Here is a 20,127-nt window from a genome sequence, read left to right on the forward strand (position 1 = left end):
TACTATTCATGTTAGGTATATTATTGTAATTCCTTAACAACAGTAAATAAATTTTCAAATGAGCTGATAGTTCAATAATCAAAATCAATTAGCTAACCAAACATTGTGCTGCTTTTGCATGCTAAATACGGCACGCAAATTCAAATCGTGTTAAATATTAAAAAGCGCTTTACATATTACTAAATCAGTTCAATTATTAAACACTTGTCAATTTCAAACAATTAAATAATAAAAGGAGCAAATTTCAGTCGTATTTGTATATATGCTTGATTTATATATTATATAATAAAGAAAAAGAGTTGACTTGTGAAAAATACGAAGGTAAGGAAGGTAAGCCTTGAATGTTTCACTGTTTGGTAACACAGCTGCTGACGAATAACGTAGTGATTATTTTTTTTGTTCGAGTGTCCGCATTAACATTTGCTCAAGGTGACCGCGCTCGGGAGTTGCGGCTGACTGAACATCGACATCGCTTAGCACATTTGGCACCTTCGTGTGCCTCATCTTCACCTGAAGAAGACCAGTCTTGACCAATCTGACTTAAACTCTTAAAACACTCTAAATTATTTTCAAGCCAATTGTTTTCTGTTTAATTAGTTATTCGACATTTAATGGATAAATTTCATATTATTATATTCATGAAAATTTTGCTTATCTACATAAACAAATATAACCCAATTATTAACATTATTCCCGCGCTTAGTGAATCCGTTACTCGCTATTACCCAATTTCGGGCACGGCGGCCATTCTCGGCTTGAGACTGCGCAGAATCTGATATTATAGAACACACAGATAGTATGAGAGCATACTAGAGTTATCCGGGACGGCAGAATAGTGATCAGGTTCATGTTATTTGAGGCGTGTAACATCGCCAACTTAACTTTGGGTTGTACTGATTATACATATATATCTTGAGGGAACAACACAATTACTTTCTTCGGTATCCTAACATAGGATCCTATAAGCAGCAGCTATATAAGCCGGCTGGATAAAATAATTTAATATTTTTCTTGAGATACTCAGAATAACATCAACACGTTGGTAATATTGTACAACGAATATTTTGTTTCACAAAGGATTATAATATTATTTTGTTCGCTTAAGAGTTCATTGTTCAGTTGATTCCCGAAATAGAGATTTCTCAAAATTTATAATTTTTAATCTCACAAACCTATAATATAATAAAAAAGACCGTATGAACTTAAACAATTTGTACCGGAAATAAAATTAATATGATTGCTTATGCAAAAATATTAATAAATATATATCGATAAGCCGTTGTGTGTATTCAATGACCTTCCGAACAATGATAAGGAAGGACAACGATAAAAATATTAATGAATAAAGGTAATAATGAAAAATTTAATCAATTCAGTTTATGTTTTTGTTTCCCAGGCGAAGAATAGAAACGTATAGAAGACGTCAGTCGGAATGCGTGCCAAGATTCGACCAGTCATTTAGTGGAGCCTGCGAACAGCAGAATCTTGAGACGAGCGCGCTTCAAAAACGTTTCCTGGAGGGCAAGGCCAAGCGGCAGGCGAAGAAGACTGACCGCAAGCCCGACCTGCCCGCCATCAGCAGCAATCTGCACAGCAGCGTGCATGTGAGCTGTGTGAGCTATCTTACATTACTTTATACTAACAGTGCTTTACAAATTAACTTACGCGTTTACTGTATCCAATGCCCTTATGTTGTCACTAAATATAATAGAAATACTAAAGACATCGTTCCGAACTCATCTTGTTACACGAGGAAGAATGATTTGATTTGATATAAAGAATATATATTTATAAATAAAATATGAAATTTTGAGGAAGGTAAGTTTTTGTAAGTTTTATACGCGATTCGCCCAAATAATGCTAATCCAAATCACATGGAACGTTCATTATAACATAGGTTATACAGGGGATTTTATTATTTCAACGTAGTTGGAGAGAACATTATTGGTTCAGATGTCACAATCGAACTGGCAAAATTAATAGACATAACACAGGTTTAAGAAAGATTTGAAGATTTCTAAATGCTTACAGGAAAGTTGGTTGCAACATGTAAAATCACTGCAATACTGGAGTTTAATAAAAAGTGAAAGCTTTTCATAAAAGCATTCTTGTTAAATCGTAGTAATTTAAATATTGATGATACAGACATTGCTATAGATGACATATTATAATATACCTTCTCAATAGAGGAGGCTTTTGCCCAGCAGATAGATCGTGTTGCATTAAACCCTAGTTTAGACAACATCTAGTTAGATACATACAGAAGCCCGTTTATATGTACTTTTAATTTGAAATTAATTAGAATACTACAATTTCTACAGAGCTCTCGAATCTCTGTAAGCCTCTTCTAGTAAACCAGTAACCACCAGGCTTTTTTTTTAATCAGATTTAATTATAATAGCCCAATGATTTCCGCATAAAGATAATCTCCAATGTCTAAATTTCAAAGTTTAAAGGGCGATTTACATTTATGTGAAAAACCTCCAAATACTGATATTAAAATAGTTTTATAAAAAAAATGAATTTATTTTAGTGCTTTCTTTGCTGAAACAGAAATTTGTGTAGATTTTTTAATTTCCTTTTTTTTAAAGTACTGTATTATGAAAACGTTACAGTTCACAAAAAACTGCCTGGTGTGAAAATCGCTCACAAAGCGATATAACGTAGATATAATCAGTATGTTATGTAGTGATAATATTGGAATGATTATTTAGATTTTCCAAAGAGACTCCATATATATCGCGATATTGAATACAGCAATGGATATCAAAGTGCAAACTCCACGCGAACGTAGCGCGAACACGGCTCGTACGCGACATAACTGGTTGCGCGTTTTGTTTGAATGTCACCTTGGATACTTGACCTCATGTTTCCTTCGATTTCATACAGACAAAAGTGTTTGCGATATTATAATATATTATATAAAATACAAGTATTAATTCGTACAGGTTTTGACTTCAAGCGAATTTTAGTTAGTGGAGATCAAACATGTTCGGTTGAATCGATACACTCCCTTCACCGTATTACATCAACCTTGCCAATCCCTAATGCTACGTGCCATACTGTAGGTACTACGATTGATCGATTGCATATAACCTTGCCGCTGAAGTTCTTTTACAATTACGTAGGTTTCACGGTGCATATTCAGTTTTGCAATACGCCGCCAAATTTTATAATTCACGATGAATTCATTATTTACTGCTGTTGTGAATACTTGATTAAGCAATAAAAAGTTATTACGAATGGCAGATACCGCAGTACTCGGTTCTCGAGGCTTATCAGAGATATTAAAATTAACGTAACAAACCAAATTAGATATCAGTAACTGATTACTTTAAAATATCAGTATACATAAGAATAAACGTAAGTTTGAAAGGCACTTAATGAATTACTAAAAATTGAAAACACTAAGTAAATCCTGTAGACGCCCTCCATGTCTATGTTTTATGCATGCATACCAAATGATTGTAATTGCTCGAAATACATTTAAGTTCATACGCTGCAGCGTCATCTAGTATCTAGTGACAATAATTGGCCAGCATATATAACAAATATATACAATGCCTATTCCAATGGAGGTAAGAAAAAAGGTAAACAAACCATAATATAGGTATTTCAGGAGATTTGCTAGTAACTCAGCTATATAATGCACTACTAAGAGTTGATTAATATATCTTTATTTATAATACGACACTATCACCCTCGAATACTACACTATTACTACTCGAATACTTCAGCTTCTACACTAATTTTACTTCAAAGAAGAATTCAAGTTGGAAACGCCATTTTTTCGCAAATCCGTAGTGAATTTCATAGATTAATCAAGCTCTCAACAAATGTTGTTTATTTCTTATTTTCGTTATGATTGGAATAGAGTCTACGTATGTATATGAACAGTTTCATGGTGATCGGTCAAGTTTTTAAAAAGATATTACTTATGGAATATAGCAATATTTATTTTTACCCAACCCTGTTTTCCGCTTACCTACGGTACAGAGAACGGTTTTGGCTGCTGGTATATTTTTGTATATATGCATCTGTACGCATATATACTAAAACATGGGAAAATAGAATCTATTAAGTAAGCTTTATTGCTTATTAAAATAATACTTTTTGTAATGAAGACGCCTTGATTTAGGTTCCAACACAGGCCTGATTAGGGTCAATAATTGTGAATACGAATATCATTACATAATTGAAAATCTAGTTTATTTGGAAACAGCAAATATGTGCGTTTCTTGCAGTTTCTTATTGCTGGAGGCTTCTTTTCTAAACGATGCTAGAGGTGAAATATTGACGATTCAAAAATGTGTTAATGTCTAGTTTTCTTGGATAAAAACACACTTGAATTTGAACTTAAGTATGTGATAATAACTAGTTCCTGATTTATATGTTCAACAGTAAGTGATACTTGGTTACTTTTTGTCCTACGTACGTACTTTACTTAAGCTCTAATCACTCATCACATATTCTACTGCTAAACAGTATTGTTGTGTTTGTTTTACAAGTGAGAGAGCCAGTGTAACTACGTGTACAAGAATTGATATATTTTGCTCATTCTTGTATATTCATACCTAAACGAACGTAGATTTATGTACCTACATAGTTTCAACGCGCAAAACTGTGTCAGCGATGATAGAATTGTACCTTCAAACCTTCGTACGATACAAAAGAAGGTGAAGATAAAAAAATGAGATAACCAGTTATAAACGGATCTAGCTCCGTCGATTGTTTTAATACATAATTCTATGATAATATTATTTTTAATATTGTACCGTTATACTCGAATAAATAGACCAGGCAAGTTACCTTTAAAAATATTTACAAGTGCACAATAGGGTATCATTTTGTTAAAGGTCATTTTGAAAAAAATTAAACTTTGTCACGTCTAAACCTTGCCGACAAATTTCGTATAATGTTGATAGCACGTTTGTGTTCGAACCCCACATGGGCATGACGATTCTTTATGTTTCCAAACCGTTTGAGACATTTAGACTCGAGGTTTCATTACAAAGGGGTACCGGTAAATGAATATCCCACATCGCAATCTAGTGCAACGAAAGCAATCTGTACCTACGTATTATTGTAGTGTATATTCGTTTATGAACAAACTAATTTAACAATTTTAATTTGATCAGCATTTCCATATTTTTTAATTTGATCAAGGACTGTTATTTTCAAAGTCATTTAATTTATAAAGGCAGAACAGCAAATGACCTTCGACTCCACAAATCATTCCTAACGCCTTCAATCACGGGATTTATGATATTATGTAGATACTTTCTTTTGTTCTTTATAATAACACTGAATCTTCAATTTAATAGAAGAACAACAAATCACAGTAAGTTTGTCGGTAGAAATGGCCAGTGAGTGGTAGCCTACCAGACGGTTAGAATTCTTCCTACTCCTAATTTGGTTTAGTATGTTTTTATTGAAAAACGTTCTACAATATTCTAAGTAATAAGTAAATTAATATGAATGGTATATTATCAGCCTGAAGAATCGATACTTACACGTCATATTCAGATGATCAAATCAATGTACACGACGAAGTGACAAGAGCAAGACAATGGATGTTTATTGTTGTGATAATTAAGTTATTTCGATCTGATTAAACGATAAGCAATATGCCGAAGATAGAATTAACATCATTCTTAACTTGTAATTAATGTTAAAATTTTTATTGATATCCTGATTTTAAGGACGGTTAATTTTTATTACATTTACAACAACAAAAGAGTTACTAGTATTAAAGCTGTCGTTTAGTTTTTACCATATTGAGCCTCAATGCCTCAACCATTTTAAATATATAAATGCTTATTATATGTGTACTATTTTATCAAACGTTATATTATATGGCTATAAAACGTAACCGGTAAAAAAATTAGTTAACGCTACGCGGAATATTATAAAACCAATTATCCCGATACGTCCAAGAAGTTTATATACCTCTGTTCCATTGATGGCGAACCATGTATGATAATTGTTTTAGCAGCACGTGCTGGCGCAGGGACGCGACGAATCGCGCCCGGATGTAACCCGATGTCAATTGACTTGACCCCTGCCATCGCATCCCGTGTTTCATTCCGTTTGTCATCACATTTTAAAGAAAACAGTATTGCATAAAACTAGAAATGACAAAGTAATCACTCGATTATTGAATAACATATTACCTTAAAGAATTATAGAAATTATGAAATAGACGTGGAAACTAGTCAATTTATTTATAATTTCTTGTATTTACTGGATATTGATTCTCTTTTCCTTTATAAAACAATTATAGGAAAATGTCACAAAGTATGCCTTACTTTTGATTGGCACGTGTTTGTAGTTGTCGTTACTGCGACTACGATTGTATATACCTAACACGCGACGCGACATAGTGCGTAAATAAAATATTTGTTCGAGAAAAAGAAAATGGTATTCAGGCTTTGTATACTAAAGAAAAACGTACGTTCGTTATTGTATGATGTTATAACAGATTGCAGATTAAATTAATTGAGATAGAGATAGAAGTGAAGTCTTAATTATATTTACTTATTTATAATTTAGCAAACGTTTGAATATTTAGCTTCGCTATTGTTAAGCGTTACTAGCTGCAGTTCGGTAGGGCTGCGGAGTGAGGTTGTGTAAACTGCTTCGTTGCACAACCATCGCCTCGTATTGTCTCGCGCCGCTCACTGCGACGACCTCCGAGCCCGCACACTTTCCTAAGGTATCGCTCTAGCTAAATTTTCAACTTCTTACACAAGTTAAGGTTTTTTTAAAACATAATTCATATTCAAGTAACCGGTACTGTAGTGCATTTTTCAATCACGTGCAATGTTATTAACGTTTGAAAAGATTACTCTCTATACTTAGATCGCAATTAACACAAATGATTGAATGTTATCACCATCACGTAGTTACGACACAACAATGCGTGATCAACAGTCATAGTTATTGTGAATTGCAATAACAGTTTCGCTAATCATTCCAACCATTCAAATTTCAATATTGCTTATTCTTTACAATTTCCAACATCGATCATTATTGATATAATTAATTGATACGATATATAACAAAGTCATAATAACATGTATTATACTCAATTTTTTAATTGATTATCATTAATCGATTGTGGAAAGATTAACGACAGTTCAGAGTAAAAAAAATCTTGAAACCTACGAGAGGCAGTATGTCATTAAATTTGTTATATACTTTGTTAATGCTTTAAAAAAAATGCAGTACGTGACAGTCATCGTTTCATTCCCAAGGTTGAAAAAAATATTTCGTGGTAGCGTTCTCTTATTATTTCATACATATAATATGTAATCGCATTTTTTTTTGTATTATTAAAATACTAATTTAATAAAGATAGGTTTATGTTTTTTAATTAACCTGAAAAGTTTATATCGCTTTAAAAGTTTATTCATACAATATTTAGGAATTTTATAGGATGAATAGTAGCCATATAAGATTTTGACAGTTTTTTTTCTTAGAAAAGACTGTCAAAACCATAACTGACTAGAGCTGTCAGTACTGTTATTGTACTGTACTGTGTCACAATACCTACCGTAATATATATTTTTTTAAATATTTGGATACAATCGGTGTCACTTCGAGCGTGTCCGCCTTTTAACAGCGCTTGCATTTATTTTAATATTTTTAAATATGTCTTAAAGTACGGGTCGAAATTGAAACATGCAAACGGGATTTTTATTTGAGAAAATGTTCATTTTTATTTTATTTATTTTGTGATAACGATAGATGTAGTGCGCAGTGCGCAAACGTAATTTATTATAGTAGTTATAGTATTTTTAATAGGGTTCCACTTTCGCTCGGACAGCGCCCGGTCTAATAATTTTCTCTCAGATTACGTTGAAATAATATTCTACATATCTATCAAAAATATACGACATAAACTTATTATGGAGCTTGAGTTTATCCTGAGTTTATAAACCAGCTTAATATAAAAGCTTATTTCGATCGGATTTGAATTCAAAGTACTAAATAGAAATATCCTAAAGTGACTTAATATAAAACTATAAGAAATATTTGTACAATTCAAATTTATATATAAAAAGTTTTATATATTTATCCCTTGAAGACTTGACACGATCATTATTCCTTTTTAAAATAGTAGGAAAAACTGACACCAACATTAACTCGACATAATATTACTTCATTTGCACCGTATTATCAATATAAATGACTTTAAACATTTCCATTGGCGCCATTACATTAGATATTTTAAAATGTGTGTATTTAAAAGTACTTAGTCTTGATTATTTGATTTTTTTTGTACTAGCCTACTAGAATTACTAAAGTATGATTTGTTTTGCCTCTTATTATTATAACTGTGTAGGAGGTTCGCTTGGTACAAAACTGATGTTATAATATGTCATAGGATCATCCATAATGTATTCTTGTGGTGCCGATTGGAAAGCTAGTAAGTAATGTATTTATATTAACATATATTCTTACGCCGACCATCGGCTATAAACTCACTATTGTCGCAATAACTATAACTTATAAATTACACTACAATCTGTGCTTCTTAATATGAAATTCGTATTTAAGTCAATTGCATTAGCTTAACTATACCTTATCTGTAATTTGCTTTTTTTTTAATTGCATATTACTTTACAAATATATGCGATAAAGATTGTTTTTCTGTTGTTAGAATGAAGTATTTTAGGTTGACTTTTAATGTAACCATCGCTATATGAATTAAATCAATGATAGCCGTCTGGCCGCATGTAGTAAACATCTCATACACGTTTAGCAGTTATTTGCACACGTGATCTTACAAATATTTAAGGTCTGTCCACACTGTACTCGACGACGTCTTTTTTATTGTCGTAACATTTAAGCCCAATCGTTTTAATACGTTCCTATTATTAATTTACCTAAACATTGATATCCTATAGCTTAAGAGTCAATCATTGCTAAATGTTAATTGGGCGTGTAACATACAACATTACTAAACGATGTCGAATCTCGTTGTTGGCCGGATATTACCCGTCTACGCGGATCTTGCTTTGGACTCGTACATATGTAACTCACGTGTTAAATATCAATACCTACTTATGTTTTCTTGTTTAATGTTAGTCTAGTTGAAAAAGGGTAAATATGCACTTAACGATTATGAAATAATTATATTCCAATACTCTCTTTATTTCACGAAGAGAAAATATTTAATTCAAATTAATATAAGGGCATTCATTTCTGAAACACTAAACAATTACAACTAACAACATATACCTACTTAATTTAGATCGTATAATATATTTTTAATCTAATTGAGAAATAATTGTTGCAGCAACAAAAATTTGGTTGTGGTGATTACGAGCCACCAGCTAAATTACAATGTGGAGGTAACAACAACGCCGGGAGCGGTAATGGCGAAGGACTGACTAAGTTTTCCGTTGAAATAGTCCAGCAGCTCGAATTTACCACCTCCGCAGCGGACTCGCAACCGCAACAGATCTCTACGAACGTGACAGTGAAAGCGCTCGCCAACGCGGTGAAAACATCCGGCTCGCCGCCGCCGCAGCAACCTCCGCGCGTACCGTCCCCCTTAGACTGCGAGCGGGAATGCAAAGCCGAATGCAAGTCGGAGGTGGCCGACGACGAATTCGTCGGTCTCGACGAGTGTGCGGCCGCTCTGGAACGAGATGCCGCCTCGGCCTTCCCAGGTCTTGCCGATCTCATCGGCGAGGACGACGGAGATGATGCATTCGAGTACCTCATCACCGAAATATCCGAGTACCCCGAGCTCATGAAAGACTTTGATCTTGATGGCGGCAAAGTTAATGGAGGAGGCGGAATGGGTAATCATGAACCGCCGGAAGGTGAACCTGCACCCCGACCTTATGGTGGAGGCGAAATGTCCCCCGCAGCGCAGACGCTGAAACATATGGCGGAGCAACATCAGCAGGCTGCAGGAGGTGACTGGGCGCGATACCGTGGCTACGGAGGCTATCGGCCTCGACCTACACAGCCGCCCATGGAACACCTACACATGTCTCAACAGCAGCAGCTCCATCTTTCACAGCCTCATCACAATTTGCAAGTAAGTGATAACAACTACCCACATCCTATTCATTTAAATAGCAAAAAATCCTTTGGTTTGCCTAACGACTATTATCTTAGGTCCTATATTGCTTTCGGTTTCTTTGTAACTACAAAATATATTTTTATTCCATATAAAATAATATATAGTGTCGTGTCAATATCGTTAGCAAACAATAAGAATAGAAGCGAAATATGAACGGGTGTTGCCCGTTTAACGTGTAGATTTTAACTATTATTCAGAGAGTTACGTATCGCCTGTTTTGAAACTACGACGATAATTTTCCGGAATGTCATAAAATGTATGCAGTAAATTGCGTTTTGTAATTGGAAGTCTTCTTTATTGGGTAATTCGTGACATGAAAGGACATAAAAAACATGGGAGTCTGGTGTAGTATCGACCGGGCCCAGAGTGCGCGCGCTGCCTAGTGCCGGCTACTCGGCGGCTCCGAAGGGTTAGAAGCGAGCGCGACGCGACTATCCTTGCCGTCTTCCTCTAGCATAGCTACACCAACTACTTCTATAGATACCGACTGATATTATCGCTAAAGAAATCCGAGAAGGCATTTCATGGTTTCAGAGCGTAACTTGCTGGCCTTAGTAACTAAATATATAGTATGAACTTGGTGCAGTATGAGTTATAAATAAAGAGTTACCTAATACGATTTACATATTTTAATTAATAAAAAAGTTATAAATAAACGCTACGAATTTTAAGCTTACAAAATAATCATAATTATGTAACGCAAGATTCGCGTACAAACTAGTATAATATAATCAAAATGTAATTATTTGCAAACTCATATTTATTCATGGAATTTTCAAAAGGCACTAACAATAAATAGTCTGAAATGATTATACACGACTAGTTTATTTCTAGTAAGCTATCTTTCGTCGTTTGTAAATATGTGTTATGTATATAAAATGAACAATTCAACTATTTTAATTAGTCGTATTTTAAATAATCAACAGATTTGTGGGTTTGCCAGCTGTTTATAATAAACTATCGTACTAGAATTTAGGGTAGAGCTAGCCCATGTGATGCTCATAACAAAAGCTTGACGTAAACGCAAATATGATAGATTCAGATAGTCGTATGGTTATTTATACATACAGTTCGGATTGTATGAATGTTACGAAGGACAAAATGCAAATTATATGATATATATTTTATAAGCGTTTTCAAAACAATAGAATAGACGATTTAAATCGGCAAATATTTTAGTATCCAGTTTAAAAAACACAAATATGGTAAAACAATAGTATGTATGTAAGCTGAATGACCTCAATCACATGTCCAAAATAGGATTCGCAAATCCCATATGTGCTAGAGCCATATGTTTGATTTTATAATTTAACTTTACGTATAATGAGTTTACGATGTTTGTAATATCGTTAAAAATATAGATGCAGCGTTAAGTGGAATACGGCCAATATGTTTTGATGGGATAATAGTTTGAAAAACTCATTAACTTAGCATCATTATCGTTCGGTATAGAGAAATTTTTAAGTTATTACAAAAACGTGTGCCGAAACACGCTCTGTAATGTACTGTACGATGTCTAAACACCGCTGGCGACATTAGAAGTGTTCTGATAAAAAAACTGTAGTCACTCGTCCGATTACTTCCTGCACTGACACCACGTGTCCCACCCACAGTTATCTTAACGCTCTTTTAATTAAAAATGTTCTACTCCAATACGTACGTTGTACCTCCTATGAAGTTTGTATCTCTTACAGTTAGGTAAATAAGTTCATTTAATCCATGGTTCTAGTTCATACGATATAACGTATGTTTTATTTTTCAATTTAATGATATTTTTTCACTTTTTTATAATTTTTTGATAAAGGTAAAAAGGTTTTTTGTTCCATCGTACTCTGTCAAGAAAACAGAGCAGATATCAAAAAATGCAAATTCAAATAGAAATCAGATCGACCCTAAACGTTACAATTACCTCTCGATATTATACCAAATTCTCCGTACCGACATGGTTCGCGCATTTGTTAGGACATTTACTGTACTTCTCGCTGTTCTTACACTTTTGGGTTCCACCCCGTAATCATCAAACTAAACTAATATTATAATGACATAAAGAATGAGGCGTCAACCAAAACTTACGTCGTTTATAAATAAGTAGCCAGTTCAGTAGTGTCGTCGATAACTATATAGTAATAGTATTAATCTTTATCTATATGTGTAGGATTATAAAAAAGTGTTGAGTCATTCATTCATTTCTAAGCATTATAAGTAATAATTAAATTGTTATATTTAATAAACTATCTTACTGATAATAACGAAAAGTAATAACTACAGAGTATCTTGTCGATCCTTCTCAGTTAGAGTTGAGTTAGTATTTACACCAAACTAGTGACAGCTTTAAATTTAATTTTATCATAAAATATCATTCAGTATACCCACAAAAGCCTTAAAAAATATGTATCACTACTTGCTCAAGTTACATAAGGTACATGATTTAGGAAATGTTAAATGTTGGAGTAAAGAGGTGTTAGCAGTATATTTACATAATTAGATTAATCTAAAAATTAAATATATCTGTGCAAAATCTTTGATTTTGTAATGGTAACATTGTTGGGTATGTTTATGTTTGTTTTTGGAATTTCTTGGCCTTTTATTTTGAGTAATGACGTTGAGTACCACACTTGTGAATTGTGATATTGTTCATTATGTGACTCTCTTTTATAAATTCGAATTGAGTACGAAATAGCAACTTGTTACATAATATTACTTGCGACGAAGCCTCTGTATCAAATTCCTTATTGTGTAATACTTTGAATACAATTTCATAAAACAAATTTTAAGTTGTCAAGTGAGTTTGTTTCTTTCATTTTCAAATTGCTGTACAATAGAAGAAATTTGTATTTTTTATGGTTTTTGTATAAAAACTTTATAACTGTGAGGAAATTGTGGACGTAATGGAAAATATATAACATTACAGTTTTGCTTTCCTCATGGGAAATATATATTTAATACAATTGATTCCTCATTACGTAATAATAATAACATTCAGCTTATTTTAAACCATTACGTGTGTTGTGGCAACATATGATTTACAGGTTTAATATTAGTATGAACTTTAAGTCTGATCCGAGTTGTGGGTGTCAGTGACGTCGGTTCGTGGGCGTACTCCACGAACCGCTACAGCGACGAGCCATGACGTCATGCGATCCCATTCGAGGAGATTTTTTTCTAAATCAATTATTAAGGAAATAATGTTGTGTGTCGTGTCCTGTACGTGTGAAGTTTTAAAATAAAAAGCGATTTCAAATAATTTAAACTGATGAGTTAAATTTAAAACTTACAATTGACGATAATAATAATCGTTATACTTGAAAACGGAAGTTTGTTAATCATTTTGTCCTCAATAAAAAATGTACAATAAAATAATACAAAGTAAATCTAGGCGATGATTACGTGATCAAATCGAGTCTTTTACCTAACCTCAGTTGTTTCTAAACAAATTGAATATGCATTTGATATTACGAATCCCAAATCGCACGAACGAGTAACAGGGGTCTTATAGAGGTCACGTGACCACCTACTGCTAAAAGCTCAGTGGCTTGTGTCGTCAGAAAAGTAAAAAGACTAAACACGCCATCGGCCAGCTATCTAACATACGGACGATACGACCTTTTAACACTGATTTCGATTGCATCGTAACGGGAAACTGGCTAAGTTGCAAGCTCCACATAAGAGCAGTTCCCATTGGCTAGTTTACTATTGTAGATGCACGTCGTGATAGAAATCCGCGGGCGCGCGCGGAAAGGCGATGCGCGACTAGATAAGAGGTTCCGTTAGCTTGTCTAGCTGTACAATACAGCTTAGCGGCTATTACGCATATTATATCGAGCCGGCGAGTCGCAGACTGAGGCAGCGGAGCGGGGCGCGGAACTGGTTTGTGCGCTGGGCGACGATGTGTGCTGTGTGGATGTATACCCATCGCCCGTGTCTTCGAACGGACAGCTGTCACCCGCGAAGACATTTCATGCCTCGCAACCTGCAACGCGAATCGAAATGATTTATTGGAGCTTCTTCTTAGAGATAATGAGCTTAAATACTTATTAAATTGTTTGTTTTATTTTTTTCTTTAAAAAAATTAGTTCACAATAAGTTAAGTTCTATACAAAGTTGTTTGTTGTCCCATTATAAATCTCAGTAGTTATAACAAAGAATGACTTGTTATCTATTTAAAAAAATGTTTATATGAATGTAAGTCTAACCAGAACGACCGCAGCGCAATATATTCCAAATACCTAAATACTTATTCGCAATAACAGGTTTCTATCATAGAAACTGATACTGTATACGTATTGATATAATTTACATTGTTTATATAAATACTAATTACGAGTAGGTAATACTTTTCAACTAATAAGTTACACATATTATGTATTACTTTACATTAAACAATCGACGTTCGGTGATTGTTATCTTTTTTTTTTTATTCGTTATGTCTACTCGTCATCGATTTAAAAAAAAGCCCTATCAACATGCCGGTGAATTTAATAGGGTCAAGTCATAGTCTAAAAGTTGTTATAGATGTTTAGAATAAATCCTTGTTCTCTGACAGGTGTCCGCAGCGCAACATATGCAAGTGAGCGGCGCGGGCGGCGGTCACGTGTCAGCGGCGGCCCAGCAGGGCATGTACGCCTCCTTCCAGCACCAAGGCACTCCATCTCCACAGCATCATCAAGGTATACCTTTTATTCTAATTAGCGCGTCTAAGTCAAGCGTCTTTGAAAATAAGTAACGTCTTCTTGAAAAATGGTAATATTTATATTGTACCCATAAGTGAAATCATATTCTCGGTCAAATATTTGGGATACGGAATGTATATCGTTTCCGGCCTTTTGGAGTAATGTTGAATTGTAGATAACCTTTTGGCTCGTAGCATCCGGTTTAGTAACAAAAAAAAAACACCTATTGCCATTTTTAGTTTGTTTTTTAAAGTTTTAAAAGTCAACGTCGTTTCTTATTCGCTCTACACGATCTATCGAATATTAACAAATGATAGTAAAAAATAACTTAAAAGTTTAAATTTTCCAAAGCACATTACTTAAACATCTTTCAACACGAGTCTCGAGTAACAACGTAACGTTGCGTGCTAAGTTTATTTTTCATAACACAGTACAATGCACTAAGGGTATGTGTATTTCTACTAGCTTGTCTTTAGTGTCTCGTGTGTTGGTGTGGCGTGCGAAAGTAGACCTTATGTTGTCGCGTTAAGCCTTTCGACATGTGTTAAAGTGCAGTAGCCGTTCAGTTGATCTGTGAACGGGGGGAGGGTGTGCTCTGAGGTTGACGATCGGCGAGAATGCGCCGCGCGCACTTCGGGGATGACATAGATTGAAGTCTTTATTGCGTTCACTCCACAAGCTACTTTAGTTATACTTTTTAAACCGCGCCGATATAATACATGTTGATTATATGGGCGTCTCGTCTTTGAGCAACATTACATGTAAAATGTCTACGTATCTACTCTCTACACAAAGATATCAGAGCTTTTGAATGATTTAGCAAATATAATATTCGTTTATCATTTATATTTATTATGTCATCACAACGGCGGATAAGGTTTTAGTTAAAGTTAAGAAAAAACCTAATGATTATGACCGTAACTGCGTTTAATTAATAACAATAATAATATGCAAAACTCCCGTTTTAAATTCGAACAACATTAAAATATACTTCGTAAATAAATACAGACAATGAACAGTAAATGTTTTAATATTGAATTTAAAAAATAAAGTGCTCCAAGTTAAGCATAATATGATATGAGGAAAATCAATTTGAATTTCATAAATATAAAATAATACATTTAGCAGTAAGCGTTATGTAACTGTGGACGTTTGTTATCACAACTTGCCCACTGAGTATAATCGTATCTACATTATTCATCACAGTCATTATTACTATTTTTATTTACTGTCATATATATGTCGTTATATACCTCGTATTTGTTTATACAGTCATATTAAATATATAAGTATCATCGCGGTGTTTTTACTTTATTGGAAAACTAACGACCCACCCGACTTTGCACGGGTACAGTACTGATACTAAATATACAAAAATCAGAGCTTCGTTTCATTATACAACACAAACCGCTACTTTGATATATCTTGTAGGATTAGATACTATATTGTCTTTGTATCATATACACAAATATTCCTCTTGAATCACTCTATATATTAAAAAAACCGCAACACAATCCGTTACATAATTTTAAAGATCTAAGCATACGTAGAGACAGACTATCATGAGAGTCTATGTTAGAGCTATGTAATGATGATATTTTAAATTCTATAAGGAACTAAAAACAATACGACGACAGAATTATACAAAAACAAACCAGTGTCTGAAAAATATTAAAAAAAAAAACGAATATAAACAAATATGACGAAAGCTTATATAATTAATAGAACTTTTTAATTAGATAATTGTTAATCAAGTGAATCAATAATTACCTGCATTATGAAAATACATTATACCATTATTTATAATATCTTTCAAGGTAAACATCAGAATTTATGTATTATTGATTGGATTTAATTATTACTTTTTCAATTCTTGTAACGAAAAAAAATCGTAACTTGCATTTTTGCTCCATACGTGTGCTGCGATACAGAAATTGATACATGTACTCGTGTGACTCAACATTTCTTATCAAAGTTTATTTATAAACAATAAAGAATTGTGATAAACATAACGTACAAAACGGTCACGTTGTTGTAAAAAAAAACGTTGAGCGAAATTATGACGTACGAGTTGATGGTTCAAAATATCTATTTTAATATTATAAATGTGAAAGTAACTCTGTAACCGAATTTGATGAAATTTGTTATGAAGCAACATTAAACTTGAAGAAAGGATATAGGCTTGTTTTTTATTAACATGACAACAAGCGTCCTAAAACGCGTCCGAAGCCGCGAGAGACTGCTAGTATTTCAGTAAATTCAATGATCCAACATATGCTTATATTATCGTCATTATTTTATTAAAGATCTATTTCTGCTATGGATTAAAAAAATATAATAATTTCAAAGTATATATAGTTTATTATAATTACAAATAAAAATACTATACTTTTATCATAAATAAAGCGATGATGAAATTATCTATATATAACATATATATGGACCGTTAAAAAGTATTACGTCCCTCATTTTTTTTAAAATTTGATAGACTAGCTCTACAACCGGTCAATTTATGAATGCAGATAAATGCTGATTATTAAATCTGTATGTGTTATTACCAAAATAACTGTTTTATTTGACGAAAATTAAAAATGAATATATGTATAATTTTTTTTTATTGTAACAGGTAACGGATGCGACTCTTACTCGGTGTCTCAGTCGCAGAGCATTAACTTCTCTCCGTCGATGCGACCGCGGCCGACCGGACCTCCGCAGCAGAACCAAGGACCTGGGCAGGGACCAACGCTGGGTAAAGGAACTCATGACTAACATCATGACTGTTACACTTGTAGATATCGTAGTTTGAGTCAGCTTAGATCTAGTTGTTGATACTTTGGTTCCGTTTTATTTCGCCAGCCTTTTCAAACTCATAAAAAAAAACCTTAAATGTTGCCATAGACAAAAACAATTATGCATAGTGTATAATTATTTCAGGATATTTTTAGTATCATTACTTTCCATACTTTCCTGAAATAATAGCATGTATATTTTTTTAATGACAGTATGTAGTCAAATAAGCACTGCTATTTCGTATTTCCTTGCACATTGTATTAGTCTTTTCTCCCTATATTATTGACTGACATTATATTATCGTTTTAAAAAATATAGCGACCTAATTTAAAAAAAAAAAACTGAACAGCGAAACTATTTCAATTGAATGAATAAAAGAACAAGTTAGAAAGTTAATAACAAAGTGTTTTCGACGGTCTGAATGTTTACGTAATCCAAACGATTATTACATTAAATTTAGCTTATCTATTACGTGGAATATACGATTAGTACACGATCTCGTTTCTTACTGTATCGATTGGTATTATGTGAAAATCTTTACGTGGTAATAATTATATGGGCGAGGTCGACATGTCGAATGCATTATAGACGGCGGCGGTATCCAGTACCCAGACGGTACAAGTAGATGAGGTTATGTTTAATAATGCAGACAGAACGCATTCAGCGGACTTTGCCATCAATTCGTACACGACGGATATGTGCACATATTTAATCGTATTTACGTTTTCTTTTTATTTATTATTACATTGTAATTTCGAGCTCAATTAAATATGTTATTTTACTTAATATAAATTATTTTTTTAATGAATATTTCATTTATACAATGAGTTTTTTTTAGTATAATGTTTGATAATTGTCGGTTTTTGATTGTTGTTAGATTATAAAAATACAGTAAAAACCTACGGTAATAATTGGTCAAACCTTTTTGTTATTAAAGTGCATTTGACGTTTGACTATATACACTATGTACTAATTTCAATTTCGTTCCACATCTTATACTTACGCTTTGTTAAACATATAACACTTTCTCTTACTCTTTGGGTGTTGCGTAACAATGGATTCAATAATCCAACACTAATTCCTTTTATATTTTTATACCAAAAGTATATATTAAAAAATAAAGCATTGCCCTGATTACACTATGCAACTAGTTGTAGTTCGCGGTTACGCTCGCGTTTTGTGTTAGTGTTAGGTAATAAAAAGTACTCCATGTCATGGGGTTCAAGCCAGATTCATACAAAATCTTATCAAATTCAGTTTAGTGGTTTGGTTTAGACAAACAGGCAGACAATCAGAATATCTATATTAGTATAGATATACTAATATAAAAAACCATAGAATTCGATAGAGATCGTAATTTTGATGCGCCCTTAAAATTACTTTAATGTAATTGTCCTTTCGAATTTCAATTCTTAATGTAAAACAGGGATAGCAGCGGCTGGCATATCGCGCGAGCAGCAAGCCAAACTGCTGCAACAGCAGCAGCAGCAGATGCTGCGCGCGCAGCAGCAGCAGATGCGGCCGCCGCCGCCGGAGTACAAGGCGCGCTTTGCGGGCGCGCCCCCCGCCCCGCGCCGCCCCGCCGCGCCCGCGCCGCGCGCCTTCGCGCCGCACGCGCGCCAGTACGCGCCCGACTGGCGCCACGTGCTCATACAGCAACAGACCGCCCGCCAGCAGTTCCCGCACCACCACCAAGGTAACACGACGAAACACAAAAGTACCTGATACTGAATGCTTATAAGAACGAATGGTAACATTTTATTGAAGTAGGTTTTGATACCAAGGTATCACGCCGAAACACAAAAGTACCTATCCACAAACATTACAACTATAACAGATACTGAATGCTTATAAGAACGAATGGTAACATTTTATTGAAGTAGGTTTTGAAACCAAGGTATCACGCCGAAACACAAAAGTACCTATCCACAAACATTACAACTATAACAGATACTGAATGCTTATAAGAACGAATGGTAACATTTTATTGAAGTAGGTTTTGAAACCAAGGTATCACGCCGAAACACAAAAGTACCTATCCACAAAAATTACAATTATGACAGATACTGAATGCTTATGAGATCTAATGGAAACATTTTATGAAGTAGGTTTTGAAACAAGCATTCTTAAAGCGTTGTTTAATAAATGTATCGTGTCAGTTAATCGTTAATTTACAACCAGAATGGAATGTGAATTATTCAACGAGGTGAAAAGGAGAAACTTTGTTGCTATTATTTTATTACATATGTCATTATGTACGGGTGACTGAAATCATTAGCTAAATATACTTCTGTTACCTTCTGAAATGGAATCTCATCAATATATTCTCAAAATGATAATCACAGATGTTACAAAATCTGCGAATAAAAACCTGAAAAATTATTTCAGGTATATAAGATTTTAAATTAACACGTTTATTTTTATTACTAAAGTTATTAATTGCGGGATATTTACCATGTAATAACCATACAAGGCATTCGTAGATAATGTCGAAATAACGAGTTCCACCGAATGAAAATAAAAAACATGGTAAATATCCCGCAATTAATAACTTTATTTCAGGTA

General features: G+C 33.7%; 1 protein-coding gene across 4 annotated transcripts in view; it reads left to right on the forward strand.

Annotated features, from left to right (window-relative positions):
* The window catches only part of LOC124544054 (neurogenic protein mastermind-like), a 31,365-nt gene that overhangs the window by 7,392 nt on the left and 3,846 nt on the right, over positions 1 to 20,127 (forward strand). The window contains exons 2-6 of one of the 4 annotated variants that reach the window (XM_047122452.1): positions 1,397 to 1,613; positions 9,305 to 10,057; positions 14,646 to 14,769; positions 17,399 to 17,521; positions 18,989 to 19,258. In XM_047122452.1, coding sequence (XP_046978408.1) covers positions 1,397 to 1,613; positions 9,305 to 10,057; positions 14,646 to 14,769; positions 17,399 to 17,521; positions 18,989 to 19,258 — 1,487 coding nt within the window. The remainder of the gene's footprint in view (positions 1 to 1,396; positions 1,614 to 9,304; positions 10,058 to 14,645; positions 14,770 to 17,398; positions 17,522 to 18,988; positions 19,259 to 20,127) is intronic. The other 3 variants (XM_047122453.1, XM_047122454.1, XM_047122455.1) reach the window with 3 other exon arrangements.

The sequence above is a fragment of the Vanessa cardui genome, chromosome 4 (genome assembly GCF_905220365.1).
Source record: "Vanessa cardui chromosome 4, ilVanCard2.1, whole genome shotgun sequence".
NCBI classification, from domain to species: Eukaryota; Metazoa; Arthropoda; class Insecta; order Lepidoptera; family Nymphalidae; genus Vanessa; species Vanessa cardui.